At 44.4% G+C, this 18696-nt stretch overlaps 1 protein-coding gene across 11 annotated transcripts in view; it reads right to left on the reverse strand.

Annotated features, from left to right (window-relative positions):
* Positions 1-11650, reverse strand: part of LOC135902015 (uncharacterized) — a 48247-nt gene extending 36597 nt beyond the window's left edge. For 10 of the 11 annotated variants that reach the window (XR_011508323.1, XR_011508325.1, XR_011508324.1 and 7 more), the window contains exons 1-3: positions 11399-11650; positions 7947-8036; positions 7446-7523 (exon numbers count right to left, since the gene is read on the reverse strand). Coding sequence is in view for 8 of the 11 variants with exons in the window: in XM_070524933.1 (XP_070381034.1) it covers positions 7446-7523; positions 7947-8036; positions 11399-11421 (191 nt within the window). In the remaining 3 variants the exon portion in view is untranslated. The remainder of the gene's footprint in view (positions 1-7445; positions 7524-7946; positions 8037-11398) is intronic. The other variant, XM_070524932.1, reaches the window with a different exon arrangement.
* Between the last annotated feature and the right edge of the window lie 7046 nt (positions 11651-18696).

The following is an 18696-nucleotide window of genomic DNA, read 5'->3' on the forward strand; positions in this document are numbered from 1 at the left end:
GTAGCAAGATGAACAGCAGAAATTACATGTTTGACTAGCACTTTATGCGTTTTCTCACAACAGCGTAGAATACATATTAGTGGCTAATATATAAAGAAAATACGGCAGACAAAATGTAGTAAAGTACAAGGAGTCAATCTATGGTTTGTAGTCGAATTTTGTTTCCTGCATTGTCACGCTGTTGTGCAACCTGCAATGAGCCAGTCGGCCCTAATTCACATTGATAAATGTCTGATATATGAAAGAGGACTAAAATGTGCACATCCGATCCACTTTTTGGAATCTATGTTAAGTGAAGCTGAAGTGAAACGTGTGAATAAATGCTACGCATCAAACGGCGATGTATAAAATCATGCTTACTTTCAACCTTTACAGCGTTTAATCTCATACACTGTATATGTTAATCCGCCACAATTGTCACAATTTAAATCTGCTGCAATATTTTATGTTTATAGATTACACCGTTCACAAGCTATGGGTAATTTCCAACCATAAATCAGGTGGCCAATCAGTATTATAGTCTACTCTGCAATGTCACGTGGATAAAGGCTACTTATGCTTGTCGATGCAAGAATGGCGATGACAGGTGTATGCACAGAAAAGTACTACACGTGTTAAGCTACGTTCAGGGTTCTGTACCTCTGGTGTCGCAGTGGCACATAACCGTACTGAAGGGTTGGCCAAGAATCGCCACACACCAAGTGAAACATACCGAATGGCTTATTCAAAGAATATCAAGTGCACTAAAGGATGACTTTATTGTAATGAGCTTATTGATTAGGATGTGTATGTGTTTCTAATACATATATCTGCTGAGGTTCCGACCGACCCAGCACCAGCAGCCACGCCAAACACAGGAGGGTAGGGAAAAGAAGTATCCAATTTATATGTAAATATTTGCGCTACCTGTGGATTGGGCGTAATGGTTAGTCCTACTATACTGTTGAGGTTCTTTACATTATCGTTACGCTAGTCTCCGCTGTGCGGGTAGCCTTCTGCATGCACCCTAAGGTGAACCTCCACCCTGTGTTACCAGATGATTCAACCTCTCAGTGTAAGGCGAATAATATGTGTATGAATGTACGTGTGCGCGCGTGTGAGAGGAAGGTTCACAAATTGAGATGGCGATGGTTTAACAAAGACCACACATTCAACGATGACAACGGCATTGAAGTACGAAACAAATGGCGAGGACTTCATGGGGAACGTGATAGCCAGAACACTGCGATGATGTCACGAAGACGACCGCGGCAAGACGACGATACGCCCGACACGGTGATGACGTTTTACTGTGACGGCAACAAGACAGCCCGAAACCACGAAAAAGCTACGGAAACGACGACGATGACATAGCGACATTGACAAGTAGATGATGAAGACTCCGGCATGCTGAGCAGGACAACCGCAAGATTACAAAACGACGGTGATGTGTGAGCAGAACACCTATAACACTTAAAGAAAGGAAGGTACCTTCCACGTTGCAACGGAAGGAAAATAGCGGTGGCGTCATGAACTTAACCATACGACCGAGAGATGGCAGAGACAAAATCAAAGCTAATATCGTCATCACTACATAATGAGTAATATGGCCGTTGCTTGAGTGGCAGGTGGGGCTGGTCGCACTGCCCAGTCGCTGATTTTGGGCGTTTTATTACCGCTGTCGGGGCGGTATTGGCATGTACGGTACTCCAACATGGCTACACTTATCTTTATTATATCGCCAAGTGACCGAGGTGTCTCAACTCGCAAAAAAGAGTTTCAAACAACAAGGCTTACATTCTTTATTGTCAATTGTGAACGAAGTATCACATGCTCGTTATTACCGCGCAGGTCATGTTGATCTCACGTCAGTCGCTGAGTTTGCAACATGTAGAAATAAGATAGCCATTTATTTAATGGAATTCAAAGCAGAAATCGAGCCAATCTTTCCCATCTTGTTCGGCATGCAGCATAAAGCAGGAAGAACGAAGTTTCAGACAACGATATTCATGCTGGGCTATCCTTGCACTGAAACTGCGTACAGTGCTACTTGGAGTCTTACACACTATGCGTGTATAGTCTGCGTTCTGTCATTTCAGATAGCTTTAAAAAAGAGAAAAAGTGGTCGGCAAAGGTTAAGCGTCAGCAAGCTTGCGCTGAAATGTCCTATTCTTTTCGTAATACAATGGCGAGAGGCACGCAGTGAAGGAAAGAAAAAGTCGCTAAATTTTCCGGCACATACCCTCTGATCTCGATATTTCAGTAGCACATTTAGTGTTCATGTGCAGGCAGTAAAGGCTTTCACTTAAAGTACTCGCACAGAACGTTATGGAGACATCGGTGCTTACAAGGATTCCTGCAAAGGCTGTGTGAATAAACAAGGAGACTAATTAAACAGATCAACAAGCCTAATTAATGCTCACATATCCTTAAAATTTAAGTCATGGTTTCATATATTAAAACAAAAAATCTCGGTTTATTTATTCAAACATATCAAAGACGTTGTAAAGAGATGAAAACTTCAGTTGAGTGACAGCGGTGAGCATAGGAAGCCTCAGCCGAGAGCCAATGTTTCAACAACCAGACATATTTGTGATGGCCACGACAAAGACAAGTTCCCACACTGGTGCTTCCCTTGCTAGTACACTGTTGATTGGTTAAATGTCAAGCCAAACTTACTATTGTCCGAGTATCTTTCAAAAATATTTTGGGAACGCACTACGCTCAGGTTTATCATCTGCTTGAAGAGCAAGAAACATTGCGTATAGAGATTTGTCATGTTTGTAAACTGTAGAGTAGGCCAATTGTGTGAGCTTGCCTTTTTTAGCATCTCTTATCTTAGTGTGCAAGGCTAGCCTAGTTATTTATTTCATGCTAACTACTTATGAACCATGTAAGAGTGTCTGCCAGAGATTCAGTCACCATGAACTATAATTTCCTCAAAATTGCATTGAGCACTTTCGATCGTTCTGAATTTCTTTGCATTTTCATGTAAGAGAGCATGTGATACTGCAATAAGGCATGTTGGGCAAGTCAATTCATATGTTCAACAAAATTTTAAACTTCGTGAATTCTAAACTGCGTGCGCCTCTATGTTTCTGTTCACGTCCTGTCTTCCTCACAGAGTCGAAATTTTGCTGAAAAATGTGATTGTTGGTGGTCTTGCCCGTCAAGCTGATTTGCAAAGAGCAGATGACAGAGTTTCTGCATTAGCAAGTACTCACTTGCTACCTTATTCTGTTCTGCTTGACATTCTTCTGATGGTCAGAAAGGAAACAAGCTAAGATTCAACGTGTTACTTCTTCGTTTGTCGTAAAACGGCCTTAAAACAAGTAAGCTTGTATGTCGAATTTTAGTATTCCCGCTCAGTACTATACAAAACTGTAGACTGCTACTTTCCTCATAGGGCTCCCACCCCTCTATCCCGTAAGCTTGCAAACATTTCATGGTGAGGCACATGGTTCAAGAAGACCTGTTGTCATCGTGGTGACCGTTGAGCTTCTTATGGCTTGACGTGGGCAGCTTGCGCGCCAGTCATCTCTCTTTTGTCAGTATTCCTGTAAATATAAATGATGAAGTAATGACTAGCATGCAAGCAAAGAATGATGAAACAAATGTTTGCCCATTGAATGAACAAATCATGGTTCTAGGTGTTCAGAAACATACCTTGTGAGGATTCTGGCCCTTGTTGCTTCCAGTGGTGACACATTCACTGTCAACTTGTTCGTCCAGAGACAATGAAGTCCAAAGGGGTCAAAAAAAATATGAGCAGCATCTTGAAAGCTGGAGTCGGAAGAAACCCTTGAATTACTATGGGGGAAGTGTGGGCGGGTTTGTGATTCGTATCTAAGAACAGAGCAAAAAACGCTCCATGACAGAAAAGCACACACACGCACACAACACTGTTTTGCGTGTGCACTTTTAATGGCGTACTTGGGTCGGCTGTGCTTAGCCAAGCCTCGATTAGATGGTAATTTCTTCTGCCAGATTTTAGTACTATTTTATTATGTCTCAAATGCAATGAATCTAACTTTACCACACGAAGTTACTTTACCACTAACGTGCAATAAATGTAACATTTATGCAGAAATAGACGAACTATTTGTTATTTAGGCTGTACCCCTTGTTAGGAACTTTATGAACGTGGCAAAATAACAATAGCCTCGTTCGGATTGCCTTTGATGGGCAAAAGTTGAATTATTATTATTACCCGCTTTGAAGAAATGACTACAGGAATCTGTTTTATCCGCCTCGCATGCAAAGAAATTTAATGTTGAAAACAAAGCACTGCTTTTTTACTCACCGTTGCATACGGCGAAAGGCTGAAAGGTTAATCCGCTGTCGTTGGTAGCCTCCAAGCAGACTGTCCTCGGTTCCAGCAATGAATTTTCACCCTAGCTATCGTTTTTTTTTTCGAGCACCATGTCATTATGCGTCCTGACGCAGCAGATCAATAATGATGAATGTAGTGCAGCCGTTATGCCAGTGAAACGCTGCAGATGATAAAATTCACCGTCTTTAAGCCCTTTCGCTTGGTGTAGTTATCCAAGTTGGATGCATAAACTAAAGATGTTCATATCAAAGAAAACTGCTTTAAAACGAGCCTGCTTGATGATTCTTTAAGGAAACGACCACCCCGTTCGCAAAATCTGCCGTAAAATTTGAATCAATTAATGGCCCGTACTCCAATCTATACCAATGGGCTGCGGCTTATCGCCTGTCAGTGAAGTCTAAAAACCTTTGTTCAAGTAATAAAGCACAGATTTTAAGAACAGAACTCGTATAAAATTTATGGCTTATTTATTTTGTAAAACAATGGTATTTTATTTATGGTTGTTATATGTACATTTATAATAAAATATTCAGCCACGTTTAGCGCCCCTAGCAGAAAAAGTACGGGTTAATGTATACGACTCAATTAGAGTCACTCCACTTATGCGTTTATGCTAGAACAGGGCGCGGTTGATTTTTCGCCCGCTGTGGTGATCACTGAAACTTGAGAATGTGCGGGGCGTGATATGACGAAGATGTCATCACTATGACATCAGTGCATGATTACTGAAGTGCTGTGCCAAAACCACCGCAAAATATTCGCAGTGGGCCAATTAATGAAGCACTTAAAGAGAGAACTAACTAAGCAATGAACTAATGATTGAACGAACTAGTGAACGAAATAATGAACGACTCAAGGAACGAAATAATAAAAGACGGAGTGACGAAAGTAGCGAACGAATCAACAAATGAACGAGCGTTTTCCTTGTCGTGTCCAAACTGCTACCACCGAGCATCCAAGAAAACGTGTGAAAGAGGCAAGAAAGCTACTAGCTAGAAGACCCAAGCATAAACATTCCTCAGCGCGCGCTCCTGGGCCACTGCTTTAGTATCATCGTTAATGACGACGCATGCGCTGTACAAATGCCGCAAATGTCAGTTAACGTCACGTCGTCAATTCGTCGAAAACTGTATGAGGTGAAGGCTGTGGCCTTCGCTTTGCATAAAGATTCATGAAATTACTCGTTGCGTCCACGAAACTGGGCGGAAGAGGGGAAAAAAGCTATTCGCTTAAATGTTGCAACCATAAGCATCCTACACGCCACGCTGCAGCTTCTTCCTGCCACAGCAGCAAATAGCTTAGCATCGACTACACAGTCATCATCGCTTTATCTCAACGTCGTTGTGTTGTAACTTTGTCGTGCTCAGCATATCACTGACGAGTGACATATACCCACAGGTTCCTAATAGAATGTAACGTAAGTCCCTGGGATCCACAAATATCTCCTAAACAAGGACGTGACAATAGAAGTGAAAACAAAGTTCACGAAACAAACGGAATGCCCAAACTGCACACAAAGCAAAGTTTCAAAGAATCAGGAAAACAGGCGGGGAAAAAAACACTGGTATGCGATACCCTGGAGAGAGAGAGAGAGAAAATAATGTAGAGAAAGGCAGGGAGGTTAACCAGAGGTAGTTCCGGTTGGCTACCCTGCGCAGGGGGAAGGGTTAAGAGGGATAAAAAGAGAAACAGAGTAGAAGGGGGAGATAGAAAGAAAGGGAGACAAGCACGAACAAAGCGCGTACACTACAGAGCGGTAGGGGGTGGCATTCTTAGAGTCTGTCGTGAAGCCCCGTGGACCGCAAGAACCTTACTAGCGCGAGTAGGGCCTTCAACGCGGATGTTCTTTCGGAGCATTGGCCTAAAGCTTTTAGTTCTGAAATTGGACGATTGTCCAACTGGTCCAGCACTCTGCACATCACTTGTCTCTCAGCACTGTATCGCGGGCAGACACAGATAATGTGTGCGAGCGTCTCGTCGATGTTACATGTGTCGCACGTGGGGCTGTTGGCCATTCCTATGAGGAAAGCATAGGCGTTTGTAAAGGCAACGCCTAGCCACAGACGGTAGAGCATAGTCTGGTCACGTCGGGGTAATCCAGGCGGGAGGTGCATCCGTATGTCCGGAGACAAGCGATACCCTGGAATCACTCTTAAAGCAGTATGGACAACGTAAACTCGATTATTCCTAATTTTAACCTACCACGTCGATGAACACCGAAGAAACTCTTTCCCACAATCAAGAGATCGCTCTTCAAAGATACTCAGTGACATGAGCACGTGGCCGCAACAGCAAAGTGTGCTACATGACAGTCTGTGACCACCTACGCAGATCTGCCGAACCACGCTTTCCGTCAAGGTTGCAGCTGCCTGGAATACGCGTGTCTACAAATGTGTTCTAGATCTCTGTGCACACAGCTGTCATCAGCATTCTTATCCCTCGACAAGCGTCACACATCGCCTTCATCCTCGTGACATCGTTACACAGACGTGTCACCCCGTGCATCCGCCTGACTGGGTTTTATAATATTTCGGAATATCTTTTGAACCATGTAGTGCACAGTAATGAAAATTGTCCGAAGTGAAGGCTCTGCATAAACATTGCATACATTCACTGGTTGTATAGGATGAAATTAAGCATTGTACGCATCACTGGTAGTTGTGTGGTATATATATACAAAGATTCGCTTCAAATAGATTCCAGCATGTGCCTTGGACTTGCACAACATTTTTCTTTCGGCATAATTTTATCGTTCTTGGCATGCACCTGATTCGGCATGCTTCCCACCGATGGTTCCACGGCAGAAACCAGCAAGAACACGAAGAAATGTCGGCAAACGTAAAGCTGCCCGCAATGACCCTTGAATGTGCCTTTAGGAAGTTTTCAATCGCGTTTAGGAATATGGAACGAACAAGTTACGTTTTCAATGCGCCGACGTCAAATTCGGCGACGTGCTGCATTGATTTGGCAGATCTAGCGCACGTGTGTAACGGTTGACACACTGACTTCGCGAGCAGGATAAAAGCGTTTCACTGCAAAAATCAACTGAAAGTAAACATGGCACAGCTGCTACAGAAAAATTTATTTGAGCGCAATTGCTTCGCTTCAAAGCAATTGAAATAATTGCGCTTACCTTGTCACTTGGGAAGCGGAACTTGGCCCGGCCGTTCGTCGCCCCACTGTTCCTACCATGAGCCACGGGGAAGTCGTCCTACATGCATGAACAGGCAGCATTCTTTCAGGCAATTTGTGGCGCCATAGAAGAAGTTGCGGCCTCACGGCACATTCTAATATTCACGAAAACAAGTGAACCTTCTTGAGATAAATCACTTCCACCATGGAAGGAAAAAATGGCAGCCCACGCGAAAGCAAGCCACGATATTGCTGCAGGCTACATCGCTTGCCACTGTGGTAAAGGCAACGTAGAAGTACGTGTTTATATTTTCGACACGTCGACATCAAATTCAGTGGAATACTGCGCTGGACTGGCAGCTGTATGGATTTCGTCAAATGGTTGCTAAGCCTACTTCGCGAGCAGCAAAAAGAAAGCGTTTTACAGCAAAAGGCGTGGAGGACAGTTCGCATAGCTGCTACGTGAAATGTTGATTGTGCCCAATTATTTCAAAATACTTGCAAGAATCGATCTCCGCGCGACTGCTGGAAAACGCAGGTTGACCCGGCCGTCCATCCCGGAGTTGTTGGAACAGTGAGCCACGGGAGTGTCCTAAAAATGAGCAGCCAGCATTCTTTCGGTCACTCTGTGGTCCCTTCAAGAAAGCGGCCTGAATTGCGGCTTGACGTCACAAGCTAAAGCTGTTCACGATATCAGGTGAGCACTCTTGCACGCGACCACATGCATCGACAAAGGGCGAAATGGCAGCCAAGGTCGAAGCAAGCCGCGATATCAGTGCAGGAAACATCACCCGCTATTGCGGCGAAGTCCCAATGCAAAGAAATTACCGAAATCAAACAACGCCAAAGGAATGAAGAAAAAGGCGCTTATTTGGACGCTGATTTGAATTATGGTACCCTATCAAGTCGCCAAAATTGCCGTTTTGAGAAGGAAATTGCGATATACAAACAGGAAGAGAGTGAAACTATCTTTTGTCATATCTGATTCATTAGCGTGCGCGTTACCTTGTGATTACCAGCACAACTAAATACATGTACTACTTTTGCCGCAAGAGTGAATGAAGTTATGTGCTATTGTTAACGCCTTTTAGGTGGTCATGAACGTTCGTTTATCACGGAGAGTGGGAAATAGCTGAAAGTGACACAGCACGGACAGCGCTGCCTGCCGTCTATGTTCTCTGTAAGACACTGCCCTCGTAATATATGTAAATGGCTCACCTTTACAAAGACTGGCGGCACAATTACGTGAACGAATAAGCCTTGCGCTCTCATATGGGTGTAAAATAAAGCTTTGGCAGGGGTCTCAGTATTCTTCAACTTGCTGGCACCTGTGTTGCCGGTTTTGATATTGTGCGCCTATGTTAGAGCGCGGCCACATACATGAGTAAGACTGCGCACGTTGCTGTTCCTTAGCGGCAACGCTTGATTAGAGTGTTTCGCCCTAGCGAGGTGCTTGCACCTTCTACACATCAATAGATGGGTCTGCATACATAGGACGCCCACCAACTACACCAACCTTACTAGGCGGATAACAGCAATGAAGTTAGTTTCCTAATCAAGTAAATTTCTTGAGGCGACATTGTTCTTCCGTGTTTTAAGAGACACGCTCGAAAACAAAGTCGCACCTCCTACGAGGTGCAGCTATCGCAGAAGTCACTGTGGGTGCTATTGCTTGCGTTTTTGGTGATGAGAAGGGTTGTGTAGAACGCTGTCCCGTCGTGTCTCCCTTTTCGCTGTCCCCCTCTTGCGTCGGGAGTGGCTACTATACAGTTCTCGAACTTTCTCGAAGTCAACGATGTTAAGCCTGATCAAGCGATTCTTTCCACCAGCGTCATCTGGACAGCTCGATCGAACCTATTGCATTCCCGCGCTACGAGTTGACAAAAGAACGTCTAAAAATTTGACAGTCACTTCAGCACACGCCAAAGAGGATGAAGGCGAAATCCTTTGTACTCAAGAGGCATTCATGAAATTACTTGACATTCTCATTCGAATGCGTTGTTGCTTCTTATTACTTGTTTTCTCCCAACAAAAGTCGTGGGTTCTAGTGGCTTAATTGGCTCTACCCAAATTAACTTTGCCTTTTTCTTTTTTGGCGTGATGAGCGGAATCGCAGCCAGCTATGCAAGAAGACGACGATGAACGCTCAAGCAGTGGCACGAGTGCGTGTCTGCGCGAGGCCAGCTCACATTACTTTTTTTTCCTGTCGCACGCCGCGTTTTCCAGAGCATCGGAATTGTGAGCCACTTAAGGCTTTCAGCTCTAAAGAAAGGCACGATCGTGGGCCTCACTTGCCTATCATTATCGATATCAACAGAAAATCAATATCTGTCTGATGCAGTTCGCCCGGTTAACTCCTATCAATCGAGCCAACGTGCTGTGCAATCGTGTGTGTAGTAGCTCATGAGACCGGACTGTGCAATTATTATCTCGTTGGGCCTTATCCTTGTAATGCCCAACATATCATTTATACTAGACGCCGAGTTCTGAAGCTAAAAAAAAATTAAGCAAATGAACCTAACCCGCAGCCTATACTGGCGTGTTTAATACGCTGGGACGATGTTTTAGTGACGGATAGTGTAAAACAATAGTTAATAAGAAAACTAATTACTATTCTAATTACACTGTTACTAATACATTTTAGTGTGCCCTTTTTTTTTACAAAAGTACCCGTCATGGCATGAAATAAAGTCGAACAAGTCGCTTTTATTTTCTTTGTTACTTAAATATGTTTGGCCATTACGGTATTAAGGGGCAAGATATCGCTTGTATATAATACGTTTTTATGGAGTACCAACTAATTTACAAAAATTTATTCACTGAATATATAATTGCTATTTAAGTGACTGTAAAGGGAAGTTAGAGAAGTGAGGGGTTGGATTTTTATTAATTATATCATAAGAAGCCAATAGACAAAGACACCAAGCGGGCAGTTGTTTTTTCAGCACTTACATTTCCATTAATTTATAATTCCTTTAATTCTATATGTAAGTACAAGCAAGCTCCCCTATGTTGTTATTGGCGTCACTGTTTGTTGGCTTCTTATGTAAGAGGAAGTTGAAATGTCACAATAAAAGCAAGCCAGTGCTTAAAGTGTGGCAGTTCATTATAGAATCATTACGTCTTGCAATGTTTCGTGAAATGCCAACTTTAATACATGCGACGACATGCAGCGCTGCCGCAGCAACTCTTCCGTAGTGTGTATTTATGCTGGCTGCATAAACGCATTCACTGCAACAGCAAAGCATTTCATTGCACGTTCTGATCCTCGATGCTGGCGTTAGCCACAGAATTTCAGGATTGCGCTTTCAGTTCTAGCCGACATCAGCTCTGCAATCGCACCACGCGTTTTGAAACAAGTCTTCATTACTAAAATTAAGTTGTTCTAGTTCCGTTCCCTGAGCTAAACAACAAAGTTATTCTACACGAGGAATATACTTCCATTGCTTTGTATTACACTGCAGCTTTTGAATTAACATCTACTGCCTAAATTAGAATTTCCAGCACTTCTACGAAGTGAGCCAGTAGTAATTATTTCCTCAATTAAGTACCCCCGTTTTTTGGTTTCGTTGTTTTTATTCTTATTACGAATCCAAGATGGGCGTCGCCGAATAACAGAGAAATAATGCAGTAAAAATTTTTATCGACAAATACACTAAGCAGCTGGTGTTCTTTTTTCGTTTTCATTTTAAATAACGTACTATTTCTGTTACATTCATTTCGCTCCACATTCTTTTGAGTAGCTCTCGACCTTTAGCTGAGTAGTCATAGGCCGTACATTCGTCCTATCTACGAATGTTTGCAACCACAGAACACGCCAAAACAGAGTTGCCGAATGCATCGGGCTCATATTCCTGCGTCGAGTAGCTTAACAATTGGCAAAGCCTAGCAACTGCATTGTAAGGAGTGAGACACCAGAAAACTAAAAGGAAAAAGGAGTGGAACGGTACTCGCCGTCGACGTCGGGTTCCGCCCATGGCCGGTAGTGTTTAGGCCCTTACACAAACGCCGGCTGGAATCCGGAGCTTTTCCAATGCTCGTTTCGTCTTGCGCTGGTGCGGCCGATTTGTCTTTTCGTGAAATACCGTTAAAACACAAAAAGAAACGTGCTTACGTCCCTCAAGGCAAGGTAACGGACCGACGCCCTCCGCTGTCCAAGCGCCATTTGCAAAGTGAGGGGCCGGATGTTCTCAAGCAAACCCAACTTCCGGCAAGCTTACTAACAACAAAAAATTCAATCCGGCGGATCTTAAGTGCCAAAGCCCGATATGATTAGGATGAATTTCTTGAACTACCATGTAGGAATGCGTGTAGCACACGATCGTTCCCACATTCCACGCCCCACCGGAATGTGGCCCCTTCCAGCCGGATTCGAACCCGCGACCTCGTGCACAGCAACGCAACGCCTTAACCACTGCGCTACCGCGGCTGATGCGCCTCGCGTTTTATTTGCTGGGAATAACATTCCTGAAGATATTTCTGCAGGAATTACCAAGCTCAGCGTATCAGCTAGTGTCACTGTGGCGCAGAAGCAAGCAAAGTGCGCACTACTGCTAGCAAACGTGCCCCGAGGCCGTATGAATAACACCATATGCCGTACAGACAATGTGATCTTCCTTGTAAATTACCATTCTACAATAATATCTATATATATATAGATAGATAGATATATACATATAGGCTAATTTCTTGAGAGGTAGCCTGCTAAGCCAAAAAAAGACGCGAAGACAAAAGAGGGGTGTGGTGCACGCGCCAGCTCGCCGTGACGTCATCACTCTTTAATGGCATGTGCTCGGGCTTGGTTAATTTTCCATTGATAGTTATGGACTATTTGGTATTCTGAAAGAACGAAAGAGTGAACTCAGCAACTTTTAATACTTGTTAATGAGCCAGAACGACCGAAATAGCGAAATAATGTTTTGAAATCCATTACGTCACACTGACGTACGGCCTTGTGGTTTACGCGCGAAATCTGAAAAAGAAAAAACTTCGAACTCCATTTTCTCTTCTAATAACCAACCTATTAACGCGAAATTAAAGAAAATACAACTTTAACTAATGCTTTATTCGTCTAAACATATTTTCATGCTTCTCTTTAGTGTCGCTTTAAATATATATTGTTACGGCTCTTCAGACAAACAGTATCATATCTCTAGGAGGCCTGTCTCTATGTACAGAAAATGGGCCCTGAATAAAGTACGATATCACCTTAAGCAAATGCACTCTGTGAAATTAGAATAAAAAAAAGAAGATATTGAGTTATGCTAGGGCTTGAACAACGGACCTGCGAAGTTCTAGCGAGTCTAGAATCGAACCCGTGAGCTTGTGGTCCGCGAAGGAACGGCGTAGCCACTGCACTACCGAGGCGGACGAAAGAAGCCGCTGCTCATTTTGGCTTGAACACTGCTTCACCGCAAGGAGTAAATAGGAGGGAGGCTCTCGACCTTTTATACATTTTATTGAGGTGATATAAGGAGACGTTGGCAGAAAAGTACGGCGCTAGGCGACTTCTTCGCTCTTGAATACAGCACCAAATTTCAACATACAACAGGCAAAAATTAACACGCAAGTTACAACAAGGTTGCGTTATCACATACAAGTCCAAACAGCACCCCGACATTACAGAGACATGTTTAAAGTTATGCGAGCAACTGTATCCCATAAGAAAGCCTGAAGCAAAGATGTCACTTAATTGAGACCACCCGAGGTCGATCCTAAGCGCGGGTATACGCTTGTTTTCGCAAAAGAAACAAACGGAATGTGGCCCGGGCAGTTGGCAATTGAACCTGCGACCTCGTGCTCAGCAGCAGCCGCTTGATCAAAGAAAATGTTTGCTCATAAAGGCTATCCTCAGCTGCAGGAGTTATTTGTCGGCATTGAACCTGCTGTCCTGGCCACTTGACGAACTGCCGTCTTCAACGAGTTGAGCGAAAGATCGTACCCTAGCGTTTTAACACGCACTCATTTTTTTCCTGCTTTCACGTGTAGCCTGTACGGCTTGACTGCTATACGCAACGTTCAAGAGTCGCTTCCAGGATAATGTCGAAAGGAATTATGTAAAAACTTAGAACCCTAAGAAAACACAGCATTTTGCTCTATTTTCTACATTAAGCACACATGTGCCCACGAACGGTGGTCAGGTCTATTTTTACATATATATAAAGATGTGGTACGCATACACATTAGTCTGCATAACCTATCGCATGCGGTCGTACGCGTGTGTGAAAGCAATCCTTTAAGAAAGATACTGGCAGACACCACTGAATTTTTGGTTCCATTAACTCAATTACTGCGCACGGCAGTTGTACGAAGGCAAATGCCTGCTGCTCCCCGGTGGTGGCGTAGAGCAGTGACAGCGCAAGCTGGCTCGAAGCTTCTTGTCTATCGCGGTGCCAACTCGCACCGGTTGCGCCGCCCGGAACGGATGGCCACGGCACCCGACGTGACTCGGCGATCGGAGAGGCACGTGACCAGTTCTGCGTCGGCGCTTGGAAAGAAATGAAAGTAGGCTCACGCGAAATACGGGTTCGCTTGGTAGAACGAGGATCGTTTTTCTATCTTTTTTTTTCTTTTAATGCTAGTTTCTATCCTCACAATCACCATGCCGAAGTCCTTTCTTTCGTACTACGCATCGTTCTGCGTGGCCTTGTAAATTCACTGAGCTGAGAATGACGCCGTACAGAAAGAAATTAGATAAGAGCAGACACTCCCAATAGAGTCCCGTGGCCGAATCGACTGTAGCGCACCAAGCCGCCGGCCTTAATACCTGAAGCACGCTTCCGGTTTCAGTTTTGGGCGCGCGCGTCTTAATGGCACTAATACGCGTCACGCCGGCTGCGCTGATCGGCGCGGCATTCTTTCCTTCTTTTTTTTTCGCTTCTACTGCTCAACCACACTCGGTCTGTGCGCTATCGTTTTATTATTTAGCAAAAATGATCTTTACAAGCCTCCATAGAATCTGTTCGACGTGAAATTTTATTAGGTAGACGAAAGACGCCTTGTGAAATGAGGAAATGTTTATTTTGCTCTAAGTGAATGCTCTTTCAGGGGTTTTTGTGCATTCGTCCAACTCTCTGGCACCACGTGAGCAGCAGTAGTTCCCGTACGAAGCTTCACCGGACGGCATCAGCTGAAAGAAGTAAATTACAAGCATGTGGCATTTTAGTATTTAGACCCTATATGAAAACGGCGTGTAGAGGCAAATGGATGGCATTACAAACAAAAGAAATTCGCTTTTACATACATGGCGTAGAAGATACTCGACTCATGCCGAACAATATCATAAGATATGAAAAAAACATTTGATTTCCGATCATTCTCGGGCATTACTTCCTGTACATTAGGAGCGCGGGTGCAAAGCCTGTTTTCAGTTGCTCAGAAGGCCTGGTTGTGCCTGGTTTTTTATTTCCTCAGCGTTATCTTTTGCGCGTTCCGCCGGCGCCAGCAACACACTCCCGTGTTATCACTCTAGGCAATTGCTCGTCACGTTTTCGACAAGCGTGAGTACCGAAAGAAAGTATGTGTTGCAGCGGGGCCAGTTACGCGCTAGGAAATAAGCCGATCACGTTTATCAGTTTCCTGTAGTCATGATCCTAGCCTAGCGCGGCACACCCGTTACTTGAAGTAAAGTTTACCGACCATTTGCCCATACCTACGATAAATACGCCACGCGATGGAATCGAACCACTAACCTCGCCTTCACATTATCAGGAAGTTTGATCAACGCTAGTCGAAACCACTCGGCTACAGCTGGAACAGTTACTTCGGGTGACCAGCAGGCATCGTGAGCTTGATCTGGAGTCCCCCACGTTACGAAAACAGCAATTTTGAAACAACAGTGTGACGAGTGCAATATGCATCCTAACTTCTCGCGACGTTACGAACCAAGCAAGCCCCTGTTTTCCAAGTTAAACTTTGCCTGTCGGTACTTTACGGGAGTTGGTGTGAGCCACTTGCGTTAATAACGTTGTAACACACTGCGAGTCATTTCATGTTTCATTACACTCCAAAACGTTTCAATAGGAAAGAAGCTTTTGATAATATAAATTTCCCGCCTGTAGAATGTTTAGACGGCAAACGTGTGCTAGTGTTTATTGGAACTAAAGTACGGAATAGCATACTACATAAAATTAGGATGTTACAAAACTTGTTAAGATCACTGAAAAGGTATTGTTTTTAACTAATATTTCTTGCTTCCTGAAGTCATCGGTTTTTCTGTTTTGATTTTGTAAATTGCTGTGTTTTTTTTCGCCTTGTAGACTTGTACTTATTGTCAAATGTTGTATGCTTCTATTATATTTATCAGCTCAAGAGCCTCACCGCGGCGTCTGTGCTGAGCCGTGCTCCCTCAAGGGCTGCAGAAGAGAGTGCCAACTTGTTCCTTCTTCATAAAGAACCACATCTCTCTCTCTATCTCTCTCTGTAACGTACATTTTTTCTTCTTTTTTTCTTTTCCTTCCTTACTGGGCGAGATGTTTTGACATCTCTTCGTAATTAACTCCTGTTTCTGTAGTCGCTGTACTATTGTACTGACAGTTCTTCAAATGTATTTTTGCACCAGTACTAGCCTTTGGCTATGGGGCCACAACCATGTTGTGTACCTTCCCGAATAAAGTGATGCGCAATAAAGAACTCGGAACTTTATCGTCGTTTCTTGACTAGTTACTGCAGCGGGGTGAAAGCTGATTCACTGAAGCTGGCGAAAACCCTACAAGATTCCTATCGGCAAAGTAGTCCACTCAAAGGTCGGCTTCCTTAAATTCAGTCAGTCTGGACAAAAGCTAGACCCCGCACTGAGTAAGTGTGTCCTCTCGGCTATCCTCTATATCGCAGTCATTTCACTCCTCTACTACCCACTCTGGTGACAGTCATTCTGATGTTAGTAGCCTCGCGGTAGACGATTACAGCTTTGTCTGCAGTGATTTCCCCCTTTCCCTCCTTTTTATTTTACTTTTATATTTTATTACACAATGCAAGCGCGTACATTTTATATTACGCATTGGCTTCACTGCAAGACACTGCAAGTAGTTGGCTTCACTACAGCACAGGGGGAAAAAATTTGGCCTGATTTCACGAAAGATAAGCTTCGCGCTGCGTAAGTAACGCCACCGTTTAAAGTTTCGCGCCGCTAAACTTTTTCCCCATCTTTCTCCTTTCCTCGGGCCTCACCCTCCCGTTCGCTTTCTTCCTATTCGACTATACGTCACATGATGCCACTCGTTTCTTGCGTTTTAATCGCCTCTCCGGTGGAGGGCACTGCTTAACTTTGCTAAGCATTGGCTTCACTGCAAGACAAAACGCTGCAAGTAGTTGGCTTCACTACAGCACAGACCGTGGGAAAAAAATTCTGGCCTGATTTAGCGAAAGATAAGCTTCCCACTGCGTATGTAAAGCCACCGTTCAAAGTTTCGCGCCCCTAAACTTTTTCCCCGTCTTTCTCCTTTCCTCGGGCCTCGCCCTCCCGTTCGCTTTCTTCCTATTCGACTATACGTCACGTGATGCCACTCGTTTCTTGCTTTTTAATCGCCTCTCCGGTGGAGGGCACTGCTTAACTTTGCTAAGCATTGGCTTCACTGCAAGACAAAACGCTGCAAGTAGTTGGCTTCACTACAGCACAGACCGTGGGAAAAAAATTCTGGCCTGATTTAGCGAAAGATAAGCTTCCCACTGCGTATGTAAAGCCACCGTTCAAAGTTTCGCGCCCCTAAACTTTTTCCCCGTCTTTCTCCTTTCCTCGGGCCTCGCCCTCCCGTTCGCCTTCTTCATTCGACTATACGTCACGTGACGCCACTCGTTTCTTGCTTTTTAATCGCCTCTCCGGTGGAGGGCGCTGCTTAACTTTAGTGAGCATTGGCTTCACTGCAAGACAAAACACTGCAAGTAGTTGGCTTCACTACAGCACAGACCGTGGGAAAAAATTTTTGGCCTGATTTCGCGAAAGATAAGCTTCGCGCTCCGTAAGTAACGCCAGCGTTTAAAGTTTCGCGCCGCTAAACTTTTTCCCCGTCTTTCTCCTTTCCTCGGGCCTCACCCTCCCGTTCGCCTTCTTCCTATTCGACTATACGTCACGTGACGCCACTCCTTTCTTGTTTTTTCAATCGCCTCTCCGGTAGAAGGCGCCGCTTAACCTTATAAGCATTGGCTTCACTGCAAGACAAACACTGCAAGTAGTTGGCTTCACTACAGCACAGACCGTGGGAAAAAAATTTGGCCTGATTTCGCGAAAGATAAGCTTCGCGCTGCGTAAGTAACGCCACCGTTTATAGTTTCGCGCCGCTAAACTTTTTCCCCGTCTTTCTACTTTCCTAGGGCCTCACCCTCCCGTTCGCCTTCTTCCTATACGACTATACGTCACGTGACGCCACTCCTTTCTTGTTTTTCAATCGCCTCTCCGGTGGAGGGCGCTGCTTAACTTTAGTGAGCATTGGCTTCACTGCAAGACAAAATGCTCCAAGTAGTTGGCTTCACTACAGCACAGACCGTGGGAAAAAAAATTCGGCCTGATTTCGCGAAAGATAAGCTTCGCGCTGCGTAAGTAACGCCACCGTTTAAAGTTTCGCGCCGCTAAACTTTTTCCCCGTCCTTCTCCTTTCCTCAGGCCTCGCCCTGCCTTTCGCCTTCTTCCTATTCGACTATACGTCACGTGACACCACTCCTTCCTTTTTTTTTAATCGCCTCTCCGGTAGGGGGCGCTGGAATAGGAAGCAAAATAGGAACACGTGGTGCGGGAAGACTGGCGCCAAGTTTAAAAGAATGGAATGTGTACGTACTCAAGGGCTTCTAATGGGCCCAAATCGGGCTAAAAAATTTTCCCACGGTCTGTGCTGTGGTGAAGCCTACTTCTAGCGGCACTTTGTATTGCGGTGCAGCCAACGTACGGAAGCGTACCTTTCGCTCAAATTACATGACCATTTTTGCGCAGCCTTTATGATACATATCGTGCTGAGGTCGACGCATTTTTTATGTCTTTGGCATCTTTGTGGCGTCCGTCAGAATACTATTATCTGCATCGATTGTGACGTGAATACGTTTTTTTTAAACCTGACCTCGATGTCTTAAGCGATAATCTGAACCCCCGCTTGGCGTACCCATGTGTCTGCTTGCAGGCACTATTAGTTACAACATTTATTCGACGCTACTACAGTGCGTTCAAGGCAAGGACAATCGTGAGCGTTACTTTTGTTAACATTCGAGCCTTCCTGTCAAATGGCGAAGCGTTGCATAACTTTGGAGCTTCTTTAGACAATCATTGA

The sequence above is a fragment of the Dermacentor albipictus genome, chromosome 9 (genome assembly GCF_038994185.2).
Source record: "Dermacentor albipictus isolate Rhodes 1998 colony chromosome 9, USDA_Dalb.pri_finalv2, whole genome shotgun sequence".
NCBI classification, from domain to species: Eukaryota; Metazoa; Arthropoda; class Arachnida; order Ixodida; family Ixodidae; genus Dermacentor; species Dermacentor albipictus.